The 11,545-nt window shown below is 39.7% G+C and overlaps 5 protein-coding genes across 11 annotated transcripts; 2 read left to right on the top strand and 3 right to left on the bottom strand.

The window, feature by feature from the left end:
* Positions 1–604: 604 nt before the first annotated feature.
* On the bottom strand, positions 605–2,522 carry LOC135145878 (protein Mis18-alpha-like). Of its 5 annotated transcripts, none has more exons than XR_010283600.1 (8): positions 2,229–2,522; positions 2,086–2,161; positions 1,969–2,035; positions 1,794–1,916; positions 1,531–1,635; positions 1,402–1,476; positions 1,208–1,348; positions 605–703 (listed from the first exon to the last, which is right to left on the bottom strand). XR_010283600.1 is itself a non-coding variant. In XM_064078009.1 (7 exons), exons 1-7 carry the CDS (start codon positions 2,334–2,336, stop codon positions 1,340–1,342), a joined length of 549 nt encoding a protein of 182 aa, XP_063934079.1. In that variant the 5' UTR covers positions 2,337–2,522; the 3' UTR covers positions 1,171–1,339. The 5 variants fall into 5 exon arrangements, 1 of the variants encoding a protein (XP_063934079.1); XR_010283601.1 differs by having other exon boundaries at positions 1,531–1,632; XR_010283598.1 differs by having other exon boundaries at positions 612–703; positions 1,531–1,621.
* A 59-nt stretch (positions 2,523–2,581) lies between these two features.
* On the top strand, positions 2,582–4,268 carry LOC135145876 (uncharacterized). 2 transcript variants are annotated; one of them, XM_064078008.1, is made up of 11 exons: positions 2,584–2,766; positions 2,813–2,887; positions 3,004–3,092; positions 3,208–3,282; positions 3,331–3,428; positions 3,486–3,561; positions 3,627–3,745; positions 3,801–3,857; positions 3,910–4,022; positions 4,076–4,129; positions 4,194–4,268. In XM_064078008.1, exons 1-11 carry the CDS (start codon positions 2,678–2,680, stop codon positions 4,201–4,203), a joined length of 855 nt encoding a protein of 284 aa, XP_063934078.1. In that variant the 5' UTR covers positions 2,584–2,677; the 3' UTR covers positions 4,204–4,268. The 2 variants fall into 2 exon arrangements, with proteins under 2 accessions (XP_063934077.1, XP_063934078.1); XM_064078007.1 differs by having other exon boundaries at positions 2,582–2,766; positions 3,331–3,561.
* LOC135145871 (vacuolar protein sorting-associated protein VTA1 homolog) lies at positions 4,226–5,713 on the bottom strand. The gene is made up of 10 exons (XM_064078000.1): positions 5,608–5,713; positions 5,433–5,533; positions 5,257–5,307; positions 5,125–5,198; positions 4,992–5,067; positions 4,868–4,931; positions 4,751–4,804; positions 4,540–4,697; positions 4,418–4,485; positions 4,226–4,365 (listed from the first exon to the last, which is right to left on the bottom strand). The coding sequence occupies exons 1-10, from the start codon at positions 5,711–5,713 to the stop codon at positions 4,251–4,253; spliced, it is 867 nt and encodes a 288-aa protein (XP_063934070.1). The 3' UTR covers positions 4,226–4,250.
* Positions 5,714–5,770: 57 nt separating this feature from the next.
* LOC135145874 (uncharacterized) lies at positions 5,771–8,466 on the top strand. 2 transcript variants are annotated; one of them, XM_064078004.1, is made up of 16 exons: positions 5,771–5,841; positions 5,908–6,045; positions 6,197–6,297; positions 6,351–6,450; positions 6,499–6,612; positions 6,671–6,785; positions 6,841–6,886; positions 6,946–7,019; positions 7,090–7,171; positions 7,236–7,281; positions 7,338–7,436; positions 7,496–7,604; positions 7,660–7,707; positions 7,773–7,847; positions 7,902–8,091; positions 8,148–8,466. In XM_064078004.1, the coding sequence occupies exons 2-16, from the start codon at positions 5,923–5,925 to the stop codon at positions 8,284–8,286; spliced, it is 1,461 nt and encodes a 486-aa protein (XP_063934074.1). In that variant the 5' UTR covers positions 5,771–5,841; positions 5,908–5,922; the 3' UTR covers positions 8,287–8,466. The 2 variants fall into 2 exon arrangements, with proteins under 2 accessions (XP_063934074.1, XP_063934073.1); XM_064078003.1 differs by having other exon boundaries at positions 7,657–7,707.
* On the bottom strand, positions 8,308–10,847 carry LOC135145873 (brahma-associated protein of 60 kDa-like). Its single transcript, XM_064078002.1, has 14 exons — positions 10,559–10,847; positions 10,411–10,503; positions 10,249–10,346; positions 10,008–10,118; positions 9,834–9,950; positions 9,711–9,782; positions 9,466–9,657; positions 9,316–9,413; positions 8,997–9,045; positions 8,849–8,935; positions 8,737–8,794; positions 8,612–8,676; positions 8,460–8,553; positions 8,308–8,402 (listed from the first exon to the last, which is right to left on the bottom strand). The coding sequence occupies exons 1-14, from the start codon at positions 10,827–10,829 to the stop codon at positions 8,332–8,334; spliced, it is 1,476 nt and encodes a 491-aa protein (XP_063934072.1). The 5' UTR covers positions 10,830–10,847; the 3' UTR covers positions 8,308–8,331.
* Between the last annotated feature and the right edge of the window lie 698 nt (positions 10,848–11,545).

Raw genomic sequence — 11,545 nt, 5'->3', positions numbered from 1 at the left:
TTACCTGTTTAAGAAGTACGAGGCCACGATTCACAAAAGAAAAAAAAGCAAACTCTCCGATTATTTAAACGTGATGATACCAACGGTACTAGAGAACACACAAACACAACCGCTAAATGATTGCGAAAGACAATTAAACGACCTTAAATTAGATTTTGACCAAACAGAGGAACTCTTTACGGAAAAAAAGTCACTCACCAAAATCCCTTTTGGTTCCTACCACTTAAAAGTCGTTGTAAACGAAGTACTAGTGGCTGTAAGCAGTATTGTTATAAGTCCTGACTGTATCCATAGCCGCTATTGTGTATACGAACCTTCCTACACACGGTTTAGCTTGGGTACGTACACCATTATGCAGGAAATTCGTCTCGCAGAGATATTAAGAATAAAGCATTATTATCTTTGCGACTTTACTCCGAAAATTGGCAAGTACAAGTACAAGGTTAAACGCTTCATTCGTTATATATTATTAGCATAATATTAAAGTATTTTCTGTATGCAATTGTACAAGCCTATATAAGAATGTTTTTTAATTATTATTTTAAATAAAACATAGCTCAAATTTATAGATGAGTTAATGTGTCCGATCCACTTCAAATGGAATCCCGTACTACCAGGGGACGAAATAAGCGCGACTTTGTCCTGTATATGTGTTAAGCCTGCCATAACAGGGAAGGAGGCCCTCCTTAATTTCCGAAAGGAACTGCAAGAAGGAAAGAGTTTTTTTAAAAGTGTTCCAAGCTTGTTAAAAAAAAATCAACATATTAAAGTTAACGAGTACTTCACATTTAAATATACGGCTGTAAAAATTGAGTTAGAAGAAGAGCTGCGGGCGCTACGGCAAAGCAACTTTACTAATCTTCAGGGAGGACAGTGGGGAAAAACAACAAGTCCTGGGCCCACAGAAACTATAATAGAAAACCACTCCTACAGCCACACAGCGCAGGGAGAGAGAAGGTGCGAAGCGGTACGAGCGCAGGAGATCGAGGAGCTCGTCGCCTACTACGTACTAACCGTGGGAAGGCAAGCCATTCTAGAAATGTTTGTGCTCGATATCACCAACATGGTGTCGGGGACTTTGCACCAGAAGCCCACACGGACGGAGAACAGTCAGAAGGGAAAAAAGGACAAAAGGGGGTACATATTAAGTGGAGAAAACAATAGTCTTCTAGAAAATAAGGTGGAGCTCTGCCATAGTCGCACTTACAGTTTATTATAGATCTTTATAATATTGCTCTACAGACTGCACCAGAGTCGTCGTGAAGAAGTATTACCTTCCAACGTAAATTGCGGAACTTCCTTTAATTAATCAACCACAAAGGCCAATATTAACAGTTTCTTAAAAGGCCTTTTAAATAATAAAGAGTAAGTATGTAAGAAACTGTTGAATAAAATATATGCCAAGTCTTCCAGCATAGCCAAGTCTTCCTCAAGATCTGTAATACGCTCGTTAAAGCTGAGTATTACTTGTTCCATCTTGATAAGTAGTGCGTCGTGATAGAGAAATTTATTAAAGTTTGTGATAAATACTTTTAATTGTTGCAAGTGCAGGCTACTGAGTGTAGGCAGGTTTTCCAGACTCGGCCGCTCACCGTCCTGTAGACTAGTGCCGAGTTGATAGCTCGACAATTACTTCTTAGTAATATACTAGAAACTTAGCTTTGCAAAATTTCAAATTTTATTTTATTTAAATAAAGAAAAAGTAAATTATATCTTAATATTAACACTTATTTGTTAGCTTATTCACTATACGATAATAAACCGTAGCCTTTATAGAAGAGAAGTTAAAAAACCTTTCGATACTGGACGCGTCCAAACTATACAACCCTCTCAGTGAATCAAGTTTACAAAGAGTTGTGATGTATTTTCTTCCAAGGACTGTTTTGCAACTCTTACAGCTTAAAACATAGAAGGCACTAGGAATATACATATGAAATTAGAGGCTTTTGTAATGAGAGCCCGCCTCACCTTCCAGGGTCTTCTAAGCTTTTAGAGATCATAAGTATAGCGGAAACTTCCACAATTTCAGTAAGAGCTAAAACTTAATAGTAAAACCAATTATTATCTAACTTTGAGTTAATACACCTTGAAGAGTAATTAAATTTAGTTTTTCGTTATTAGTGACCCACTGAAAAGAATCGCCTACTATAACGCGACAATTCTAGGAATAACAAAAAAGCAATTAGAAATTTCACATTAATAAAAATAAGTAAGCTTAATTTTATCACCTTACACTGAAAGACAAAAGGGTTTGGAACCAGAGAAATAATTTCATTGTTACTTACGCTTTCTGTTATACCATGTTCTTGTATTCCCTCCGAAAAAGTACCCAGCATAGATAATGAAGCAAAAAAACTTTAAAGAAGGTTGAACTGGAAGAATATGCTGTTCAATTAACACTTCTCCTCTTTTTCCTAGGGCTAAAACTTATTTCAACAAGGTGAAGAAGCAGCTGGGCCCAGATTTTCGTAGGTACGGAATGGATGTATTGTGCGTGTTATCGGCATTTCCTCAACCTGAAGAGTTACCCAGTGAGCAAGAGAGAGCTTAGCAAATGCCACAGGAGCACGTAATTTAATGTTTTCATATTTTGTGTTAACACTAATAAATAGCGTTGTACTCGGTCACAAGAAGCTGTTCACATATTACCTTTAAATTAATAAACTACAACCCGATTATGCTGGAAACCGATCCCTTACCGCAACCTGGAGACACCAAAAAGGCTAAAAAGCGTAAGACTGAAAGCAACAAAAAACAAAAGGATAAGTACGTTTCTTTCAAAACTTTTAAAAAAAAATAAAACCTTTCGTAGGAGAAAAATGTTTGAAGAAGGTTTAACTTTCGAAGAACGTACTAAAAAAGTTGAACTTACTATATTAAAAAAAAAGTACATATTATTTTTGGCTGATGTTCGCTTTCAATAATTTAAATTTTTTAAATGTTCCTCTTTTTTGGTATAATTGTTTTCAGATCAATATGTAAAATTAAATTTTAACACTCCAGCCTACTTGGTAATGCCTATAAGGCCAATATTTTTGAAGAATTGGCGGATACGTCAGCCTTGAACCAACCTTCTCTGCAGTTAACAAAAAGTTATTGAAGACTTTATAACTTAAAAAAAATTAATTATTCAAAAGTTTTTAACTTGTGTTAGTAAATCTCCTTTTTCCTTACTTGTCTTTGATGTGGTTTTTTGTATATTTTAAGCGCTGCAGAACCTACATGGTTGTACTATTGAAAAAAAAGCCACAAGAAGAAACCGAATTCTCCTTTGTCTCCCTGGTTTGAGTCTTTTGGAAAATTTATTAACAGGGTTAACTTAGAAAACAGGGCATATCAAGTTTAAACAAATCTGCACTGAAGCTAAAGATATCGGAAAGTTAAAAATGGACTCTACTTCTCCTACGCTATATTTGAACTTTACAGAGGTGTGTCGTCCTCAATTTTACGGCAGGCAAGCGTTTATAGTATTGTGCTGGCTGCAGGGCGTTCTCAAACTCCTTGGAATGGTGGTTTACACTAAAAACAACTTCATATCGTTTCAAGCCACGAGGAGTAAAGGTAATACCCCGCCTCGAGCGGCCCGTTCGGTCACGCACATGACTCTCGGGTGCTACCTTTGCAAGAGCTGCTGTGTCAGGACTCTTTTCAGAAACTCGTGGTCTTTTCCCAGGCAGTGTGGATAGGCGACCAGGCAAACAACCCGGAGGAGCAGTCGCTTCCTCTCCCCCTAAACTTTAAGGAGGTATGCACCCGTTTAACTCGCTGACCGCACACACTTAATGTGGTACACACTCAAGAAATATGTGGAGGGCAGCTCGAAGCACGTGGAAGGAAAATCACACGATCGCGTTAAGGTTGCTCCCTTGCAGACCCATTGGCCCCTTCTATCACGTGTTTACTAAGTAGCGCTTCAAAGGGGATGTGAAGAGGGAAGAGCGGCGATCTAGCAGCAGCCCGGAGCATACGGAGAGTGTTTCAGAGGAATCAGTCGACGAGAACATCAGTTCGCTAAAAAGCAGGTCTTTCCTCTTAGCTTCTTATAAAGTCCTTATTCTGAAACAGCAGCGTTTAGGCTCCAACGAAAGAAAGCAAGTCGGCCTTACAAACCGCTCACAGAGTATCTTTGGTTAGTCTATGGCCGCTCCGCTAATTTTTTTTTAGTATAGGACTAACCCCTTTAAATTTTATAGGAACTCATGAAAAGCTATAAAAAGGTCTCGACATAAGTATTTAATAAAGTTTTCACATTACCCTGAAGAGTGGTGATCACGGATGGGCGACACGGTGAGGATGTCCAGAGCAAGCTTCAGATGCTTCACGGCCGCCTCGATATCCTCGAACTGTAGGGCGCTCCTAACCGACCTAAAGTAGTGGTGACACAAGAAGAGTGCTTAAATATCAACCACGTGGCAACCTTAAGTTTTTATCGACATTGCTGATATCACTCGTCGACACGTCCTCCTTTCGTTTTGGTATGAGATCCTTGAAGGAGGAGAGAATAACGAGTCTGCTGGTCGGCAGAGGACGCACGCTTACCGTCGTTATCGAGCACAAAGAACTTATCGACTGGCTGGCGGCAGGCGGAACAGCTTCGGTGCTTCCAAAGTGGGCCAACGGTGGGTAACCCTCTCTGTCTTTAGGTTCCGGAAGCACGCGGTAGTTAGGAGAAGCCTCCAGCCCGTTGGGCTTACTCACTACAGAAAAGACTGTGAATCACCCGCCTTATGCTGGGAAGATGCGCTATTACCTTCTTGTTTCTGCTCGTCTTCTGCATCCGGGGGCCCTGGTTGAGGAGTGATCCCTATAATGAATTAAACTTGAGGATGGGTCTTCCTAAACTCAGTAGGGGAAGGCAAGTTTAAACCTTCATTTATACACTTGGTTAGGTAAACCGTTTTATACTTGGCGTATTTGAGTTTTTCGGCCAGCTGAAGTCGAGCATGATTAAAAAAACCGCACCTACGCTTCGTTTTCTTTGAACAAGAAACCTCGGTGTTAAGGGACCCAAATTGACTGCACACTTCAATAAGAACGGAAGCCGTGTAAAAAAGTTTAACAGTTGCTCTGCAAAAATATAGCTAGCGCGGTATTAAATAAACTTTCTGGTTTAACTTTACGTACTTCGTGGCCTTTCCCTCACGATCTTGTTTGTCGGCATGGGTAAAAATTTTTAAAGCGTAATTTTCTAAATAAGCCTTAAAGAACAAAAAATACTATACGAATTTTTATTAAAAAATAAGTTAAATTGCGCACTTGCCCACAGACTCTGTTTTTTATTTCTTCACGCTCACTTTCCTTCTTCATCTTTTTAAAATAAATATTTAAAACCCGACCTAGATTAGGATCTTTTATCTTAATTAGGGTTTATTACCCTGACGCACGGTAATGCCAAATAAAGAAGACAAAATAGTAACTTAAAGAAGGCGTACAGTTTCTACCCTCTCCAGCAAGGGCAGAGAAAATTGTAAAATTTTTGGGTTATTAGAATAGCTTGGTTCTTTCACGATAAGATCCAAACTATGCATAAGGCCTACCGAGACACCAAAATGTTTTTTGATAAATAAGCTTTGGTAATGAAAACGAAGACTTTTTTATAATACATACAATAAAAGTGCACCACCAAATCACGCTTTTCAAATTCAGCTGCCCTGTCCAAAAATCTTCCCATCAACGACTTTATCTCTGTAGGAAGAGCTTTTGAGGTAATCATCCTTGACTAAAAAATAGAGGTGGTTAAACTCAAAAGCAGACAAATATTTAGGTTAAGCAAATAAAAACCTCTGATTTCCCTCATACCTTTTTAGCAGCCCCTTGGACACCCCACCACGGAATTAATAAGTTTTGATATTCTCCTGCTGTATTAGAGCCTTATAAGTTAATTTTCTATTTTATCTTTTGTATTAGCTTTTTCAGTAGAGTATGTCAACCTGTGAAAACGGGATATTAGGAAAAAACTCTACTCATTATTATTCTGAGACCTTTAATAACACTTGGGATGCGACTGATGCACCGTTGTGCGGCTTGCCAACAACCAACATAAAGGTGTATATATTTCTCTTAATACGTAAAATAGATTTTTTAAAAGACTTAAAGAGTTAAATTCTAATATTAAAAGTAAAGATTTATATAGTTTGCGAACCTTTGACTTTTCTCTAGTAAGTGGCTAAATTGTGAATTGAAGGGTTTTTTTTAGTTATTACTTTTCAAGCGCCTCGCTGAAAAGGTACAAGAGAGACAAGTAGATCAAAGAGAAGTATCGGAGGTTTCTATCAAGAAACTCTTTGAATGGGAGAAGTATTTTTTTTCCTTTACTTGCTTTATATAGAAATAAAGTTACCATCTTATAGTCAAAACAAACAGGAAAATTACCGCAAAAAAGAAATTGTTGATATTACCAACACCGAATTAGACGTTATTGAGTATAGAATTAAAACACAACAAGAGGAGGTTAATTTTTACTTTTTTTATACAAAAAGAGTCTGCTAATTTTATAAGTTCGAGAGACATAAATTGAAGCTTGAAAGAAACAAAATTAAGAAGATTTTAAGTTGTGTTTATTACGTCACTGAAGAAGAAGCCTCGTACGCTCTTAAAGAGTGTAAAAACGAAGTGAAAATACGCAGTTAACTTTTTTATTTCAGTAAATAACATAACTTTTTTAAATAAGGAAGAAGCGATACTCCGCTTGTCGGACAACTCGCTAACTTACTTAAACGAGTTACGTAAAAAAATCGCCTTTACTTCAAAGGCCATCCAATTGGAAGCGCCGTCGCCGATGAAAAGTGTTTACATATATTACGGCAATTTCGTAAGTATTATTTTATATACAATATATAGAAAGAATGAAAGGTTCGAGGATTGCCACCCAGCTGGCCAGGGAAAAGTTAGATCTGTGTGTGCTACGTTTCATTAGTAACGCTGTTATAAGGTTGTTTGGGGCAGACTTGGCACGTACGTCCGCTCCCGCTTGTCGCTTAACGAAGCCATTCAACAGCTAGAAAAAAGCGCTAACTTGGGTTCATATTTGCAAATTACTACTCTTTTCTATGGTAGCTGCTTTGACATCGGCGGGTTGGTTGCCTTTAGATGAAGCCATGAAAGATTGGTCGCCCGCTCGCATTAGAGCCTATTTGGGTCGAAAAGAGAATCCGAACGCATACTATTACAGGTCTATACACTGCGCCGCAGAGCCTCTTTAGAGTGTTTTTCCTTCTACTTTATTTGAACTACAGATTTAATGATCCGGGAGAGAAGCAGAGAAACGGGAAATGGGATGCGGTAGCTCCTGTAATAATAATACTAAAGCTAATAACTAAGCAGCTCTTCTGGTGAAGCATGAGGAGAAGCTCTTTTTTACTCGACTGAAGGAGCTGGGGGCCAACGGGCAGTGGGGCATCTTCAGCATGGCCATCCCGGGGCGCGTGGGCTATCAGGTGTAGCGGTCTGGATACTTCATTTACTGAAGTTAATACCTGCTTCCCTTGCTGCCCAGTGCTCCAACTTCTACCGAAAACTTCTAAAAGAAAAGCGAGTTGTAGACTCCAACTACTTTTTTGATGAGAAGGGCAACTCACATTACAAGTTTAAGGGCAAGGACGGCAGTAAGTAAGCAGTACGCCTCATACCCTCTAATACCGAAAGCTGCTGATTTAGAAGATTTTACCAAGTCTTTCAAGCAAAAGACCGGCGAGGAAGATTTTTACAGTCTGCCTATCGATACTTGTTTAACTGTCTAATCCGTGCGCTTTATTGTCTTCTTATGACATCAGACGGATCAAAGGCATCACGAGGGGCTTCCTCAAGGGGATGGCGGAAGTTGGCTGAGGACACTTCATCCGATGAGGGCAAGCATTGTACGAGCAACTAGTCTCAAGTTCTAACAGTGCGCATGTGTCCAGGAAGCGCCGTGGAGGATGATTGGAAGCCCGATCGTAGCTTCTTTACCACCAAGCGATTGCGGCTTAAGCACGGAGAGCTCAACGAGGACGACAAAGCTGAAATCCCTAACCCGCTGCCCAATTTTATTGATCCTATAACTCTAGAGGAAGTCGTAATGCCGGCGATATCCCCAGCTGGCCACGTCATGAGGTCGTTGAAATTCATCCTTCTTACCCAGCGAGGACTGAACCTTCCCCCCGCACTAGCTATTCCTCTTGGGTGCAGTGCATAGAGAATAACGGCTTGTGCCCGCTGACCAAGCAGAGGGTGGAAACTCGGGAATTGGTGGTCCTGACGCCTGAGAACATCAATGAATACAGACACAAGATTGTCAACCATATGTGAGCTGAGGAGGCCATTAAACATTTTTATTAAAGGGGCAGGTCGGGTCTATCCGCCGCCACTCCGAAGCTCGTTCATTGTCTGTTCCAGCTGCATCCGCTTCTTCTGCATTCTCTCGCCTGCTCAGAAGGACAAATAAGCAGGGATAGGTCTCTGTACAGTTTGTGGACCAGTACCCAAGTACTTCCAAACGGCCTCCTCCACCCACGGCTTGGCATAGTAGTCCGCCCTCCTTTCCTCCTCGTAACTGCCGGGCACCTCTCCCGCGAACTATGAAGGAAGAGAGCCGTCACTCACTTTAGCGCTGAAGGTGTCAAAAGGCAAAGACCTGGAAGTCTCGGCTCTGAGAAGCAATCCATTTGTCGATGAAACCGACTGGATCCTCAACAAGACCTTCAACGGCACAGTGGTGTTAGTGTGAGAGTCCGCCGTAGAAATTAATATAGTGCCGACCTCTCATGAAGTCGCACTTCTCCTTGTGGTCTTTAATCTTTGCAAGGAGATCGGCAATCTTCGAGTCACGGGATAACATAGGCTACTAGAAAGAATGGCATAAGCGACTGACCACAGCGTCGCATTCAGAAATCTTCTTGCACTCTGCGTCCGACATCAAGAAGTTCTGAAGGGAGGTCTGTGATCCAGGATCTGGTATCTGGGTCCACTCCATTGGTGAGCGCAACTTTATCGCGGTAAATTAACGTAACGGACGGAACCTCGACAGAGAGATCGTAGCACAAGGGCTCTTGGCATTCCGCCTCTGTTCTGTAAAGGGAATGAACGTATAAAACCGTTATATTTACGCAAGTTGTAGAACTTATTGAGTTATGTCTTAACGAGGCATACGGTGGTAATATGTAATATTACCAAGTCGTGACACCTATATTCAACTAAAAGTTAACGAGTGTCGCCTTAACTACCAGGATATATTAAAGTATGTTCTTTTTGTAATAAATAAGCTTGTTGTCTCTTGCACTTTGTGAGTGCACGCTTATATCGTAACAATAGCGCAAACAACGATTATACGACGCCGACCGGATCTGGTAATGCAGTTCAACCGGGTCGGGCGGAGACAGAAATGGAGCCATTCTCTCCGCAAGAGAGGAGAAAGTCATGTGCGTGCAGCCAAAGAGCTGTTTACAGCCGCAATCAAAAGATCGAAGGTGCCTAAGAAATTCAAGTGACCTGCTGAAGTTCTTCGTTATTCCTGATTAAACTGTGATCCATTTTATCCTGGAGCTTATTCATCTTCAAGTATTGCCAGAAAGCCGCAATAATTTCTGAACGTGTGGCTGTGTGGAGTCCAAGAAGATTAGAAAAACCAGCCGCCAGCTTAAACTGAGCAGGCTGGTAATTCAGAAACATAACAATTTTGCACTAAAAAATAGAACGGTAAGCAAAATAGAGAAGTGTGTTGACGAAATAGGAACCTGCACGTTCCGACTCCCCGCCCTTTTAATCTCGAATCCGTCGCTTTCGACGGTGTCAAGGGATCTCTTCCACTAGTATTTATTGGATAAAACGGGATATTGGGTTAGAGGAAACCTACTAACTTCTATAAATTGCTGTTCCCTGGGGAGTGTCTCGTCGTTTGAGAGAATAAAAATTCGGTCAAAAAACGAAGAAAACTTTTTCTTGGTTTTAACGGCGTCGCTCTTAGCTAAAGTGGGCTACAGATATTTAGAAATAAAATTCTGCGATATTTTAGATAACGAATTGCTAGGCACATCGCTTAGAATTTTCCCTTCGATTTTTAAAAGCCAGCTCGAATAAGAATTAGAACTTTCGCTCTGGCCAAAAAACTTAGAAGTAATGTACATGCGTAACGTCCTTTTGATCTGAAAAAATAAAGAAAGGAAGAAGTTAAGTGGTCTAAAGGGAATGCGATAAGGTATTAGAATTTAAGTGGAAAAAAAGAAATAAAATCTTTTCTTAAAGTTATAAAGTTTATTTATAAATAATAACAACTTTCGAAGGGCTTCTTGAGGCATCTTGAATTTCAAGTCGTTTACGGAAAATTGTATAGTCGATTCGTTTTTCGAGGTCAAGTAATTTATTATATAATGCTATAAATACACCATAAAAAAAGGTTTTAAATAACGTTGTACATATAAACGGTCGGTATAAAACCCGATTCGGGCAGTTCTTCTATAATTTTGGCTGGGAGTTGTCTATCAGCTCCTTTTCTAACTTTTTTTTTAGTGGATCTTTTTTTTCCGCTATCTATAAATTATATGTTGTTCTAAATTAGCAGGACTGGAAAAGAAAATTAAGTGACCATTTTGAGCGTTTATAGAGGCAGATGGGTCGTCCTCAATAGTCTCGGCTTTTTCTAAAGTAAAAGAAGACGGTGGAAAGGGTCGCGCGTTAAGTTTAATATTTGAAGGTATTCTATCTTGAACTGTTTGTGAGGGAGGTCGCGTATTTAGGGGTCCGACTTTAATATGGGTGGAAGCCAAATTGATACTTGTGGTATCTTGAAGATTAGGGCCGGGATATAAAGGATGTGTAGGAGGAAGGGCCTGAATTTGTTTTACTTGATCGCCCATAGCCGTTGAATGCCTCCTGCGACTGCCTCGTTAATACGCAACGCGAGTAAGTCAGAAGGGCAAAAATAAAAGTTGAACGGCGAGGTTAGTAAAAACTGTTGTTTCGCCGGAGGGGAAAGGAATCGAAGCAGGGTCTTCATACCATTTTTACTCTACTCAAGTACTCGCAAAGAGAAGGGCTACTTTCAGTGTGACCAAAATGCTTGTACGGCCATTAGAACAATTTTTAAATTAATCTACCCCATAATATATTTGTAATTATTTATTTATTGTATATTTAAACTTTCGTTGCATATATTTGAAATGTAACCCTTAAGCTTTTAATTTTTATATAAATTCCTCGTTTTCAGGCAAGTACCTGTAGCATAAGCTATCTAGATACTTGAGACTTCGACAAACAGCGTTTATTTGGTAGATATTTAATTCCAATAGAGAGACGCTAGTCCCGTAGCTTTAGATCGCTAAGGATTTCCAACGCAACCCATATCATTAAGTTCTATTCAGCTAGGCAAAAGATTACCTATTTCACAGCTACTTTATTTAAAAAAACCACTGGTTTTAATCGAGTGTTGTTACTATGTTAATAAACGTAAATTTGTGGAATAAAACAAAGTGCAGAATAACTTATAGCACTAAAAAGTATAATATTATTTAAGCAAGATCTTAATAACCCAGAATATATTTCTAAGAACCTGGTACACTGAGCCTGTTAATAA

The sequence above is a fragment of the Zophobas morio genome, unplaced genomic scaffold (genome assembly GCF_036711695.1).
Source record: "Zophobas morio isolate AGI-343-1 ecotype UQ-CSIRO unplaced genomic scaffold, CSIRO_AGI_Zmor_V1 ptg000194l, whole genome shotgun sequence".
Lineage (NCBI taxonomy): Eukaryota > Metazoa > Arthropoda > Insecta > Coleoptera > Tenebrionidae > Zophobas > Zophobas morio.
This window is presented reverse-complemented; position numbering and strand designations above follow the sequence as displayed.

Excerpts from the sequence above, each read along its gene's own strand:
- LOC135145878 (XM_064078009.1), bottom strand. The coding sequence starts at position 2,336 with ATGCTGGGTACTTTTTCGGAGGGAATACAAGAACATGGTATAACAGAA. Across the intron at positions 1,917-1,968 it reads AGCTTAGAAGACCCTGGAAG|TGCCTTCTATGTTTTAAGCT; the intron begins GTGAGGCGGGCT and ends GTATATTCCTAG. Across the intron at positions 1,622-1,793 it reads GACGCGTCCAGTATCGAAAG|CTATCAACTCGGCACTAGTC; the intron begins GTTTTTTAACTT and ends GTAATTGTCGAG.
- LOC135145876 (XM_064078007.1), top strand. The coding sequence starts at position 2,678 with ATGCTGGAAACCGATCCCTTACCGCAACCTGGAGACACCAAAAAGGCT. Across the intron at positions 3,562-3,626 it reads TCAAGCCACGAGGAGTAAAG|AGCTGCTGTGTCAGGACTCT; the intron begins GTAATACCCCGC and ends TACCTTTGCAAG. Across the intron at positions 3,746-3,800 it reads TCCCCCTAAACTTTAAGGAG|AAATATGTGGAGGGCAGCTC; the intron begins GTATGCACCCGT and ends TACACACTCAAG.
- LOC135145871 (XM_064078000.1), bottom strand. The coding sequence starts at position 5,713 with ATGATTACCTCAAAAGCTCTTCCTACAGAGATAAAGTCGTTGATGGGA. Across the intron at positions 5,068-5,124 it reads CGTGAGGGAAAGGCCACGAA|AGCAACTGTTAAACTTTTTT; the intron begins GTACGTAAAGTT and ends ATATTTTTGCAG. Across the intron at positions 4,932-4,991 it reads TTGGGTCCCTTAACACCGAG|CTGGCCGAAAAACTCAAATA; the intron begins GTTTCTTGTTCA and ends GCTCGACTTCAG.
- LOC135145874 (XM_064078003.1), top strand. The coding sequence starts at position 5,923 with ATGTCAACCTGTGAAAACGGGATATTAGGAAAAAACTCTACTCATTAT. Across the intron at positions 6,451-6,498 it reads TTAAAACACAACAAGAGGAG|TTCGAGAGACATAAATTGAA; the intron begins GTTAATTTTTAC and ends TAATTTTATAAG. Across the intron at positions 7,708-7,772 it reads CGGCGAGGAAGATTTTTACA|ACGGATCAAAGGCATCACGA; the intron begins GTCTGCCTATCG and ends TTATGACATCAG.
- LOC135145873 (XM_064078002.1), bottom strand. The coding sequence starts at position 10,829 with ATGGGCGATCAAGTAAAACAAATTCAGGCCCTTCCTCCTACACATCCT. Across the intron at positions 10,119-10,248 it reads CCTCAAGAAGCCCTTCGAAA|ATCAAAAGGACGTTACGCAT; the intron begins GTTGTTATTATT and ends TTATTTTTTCAG. Across the intron at positions 9,414-9,465 it reads ATAACGAAGAACTTCAGCAG|CTCTTTGGCTGCACGCACAT; the intron begins GTCACTTGAATT and ends GGCTGTAAACAG.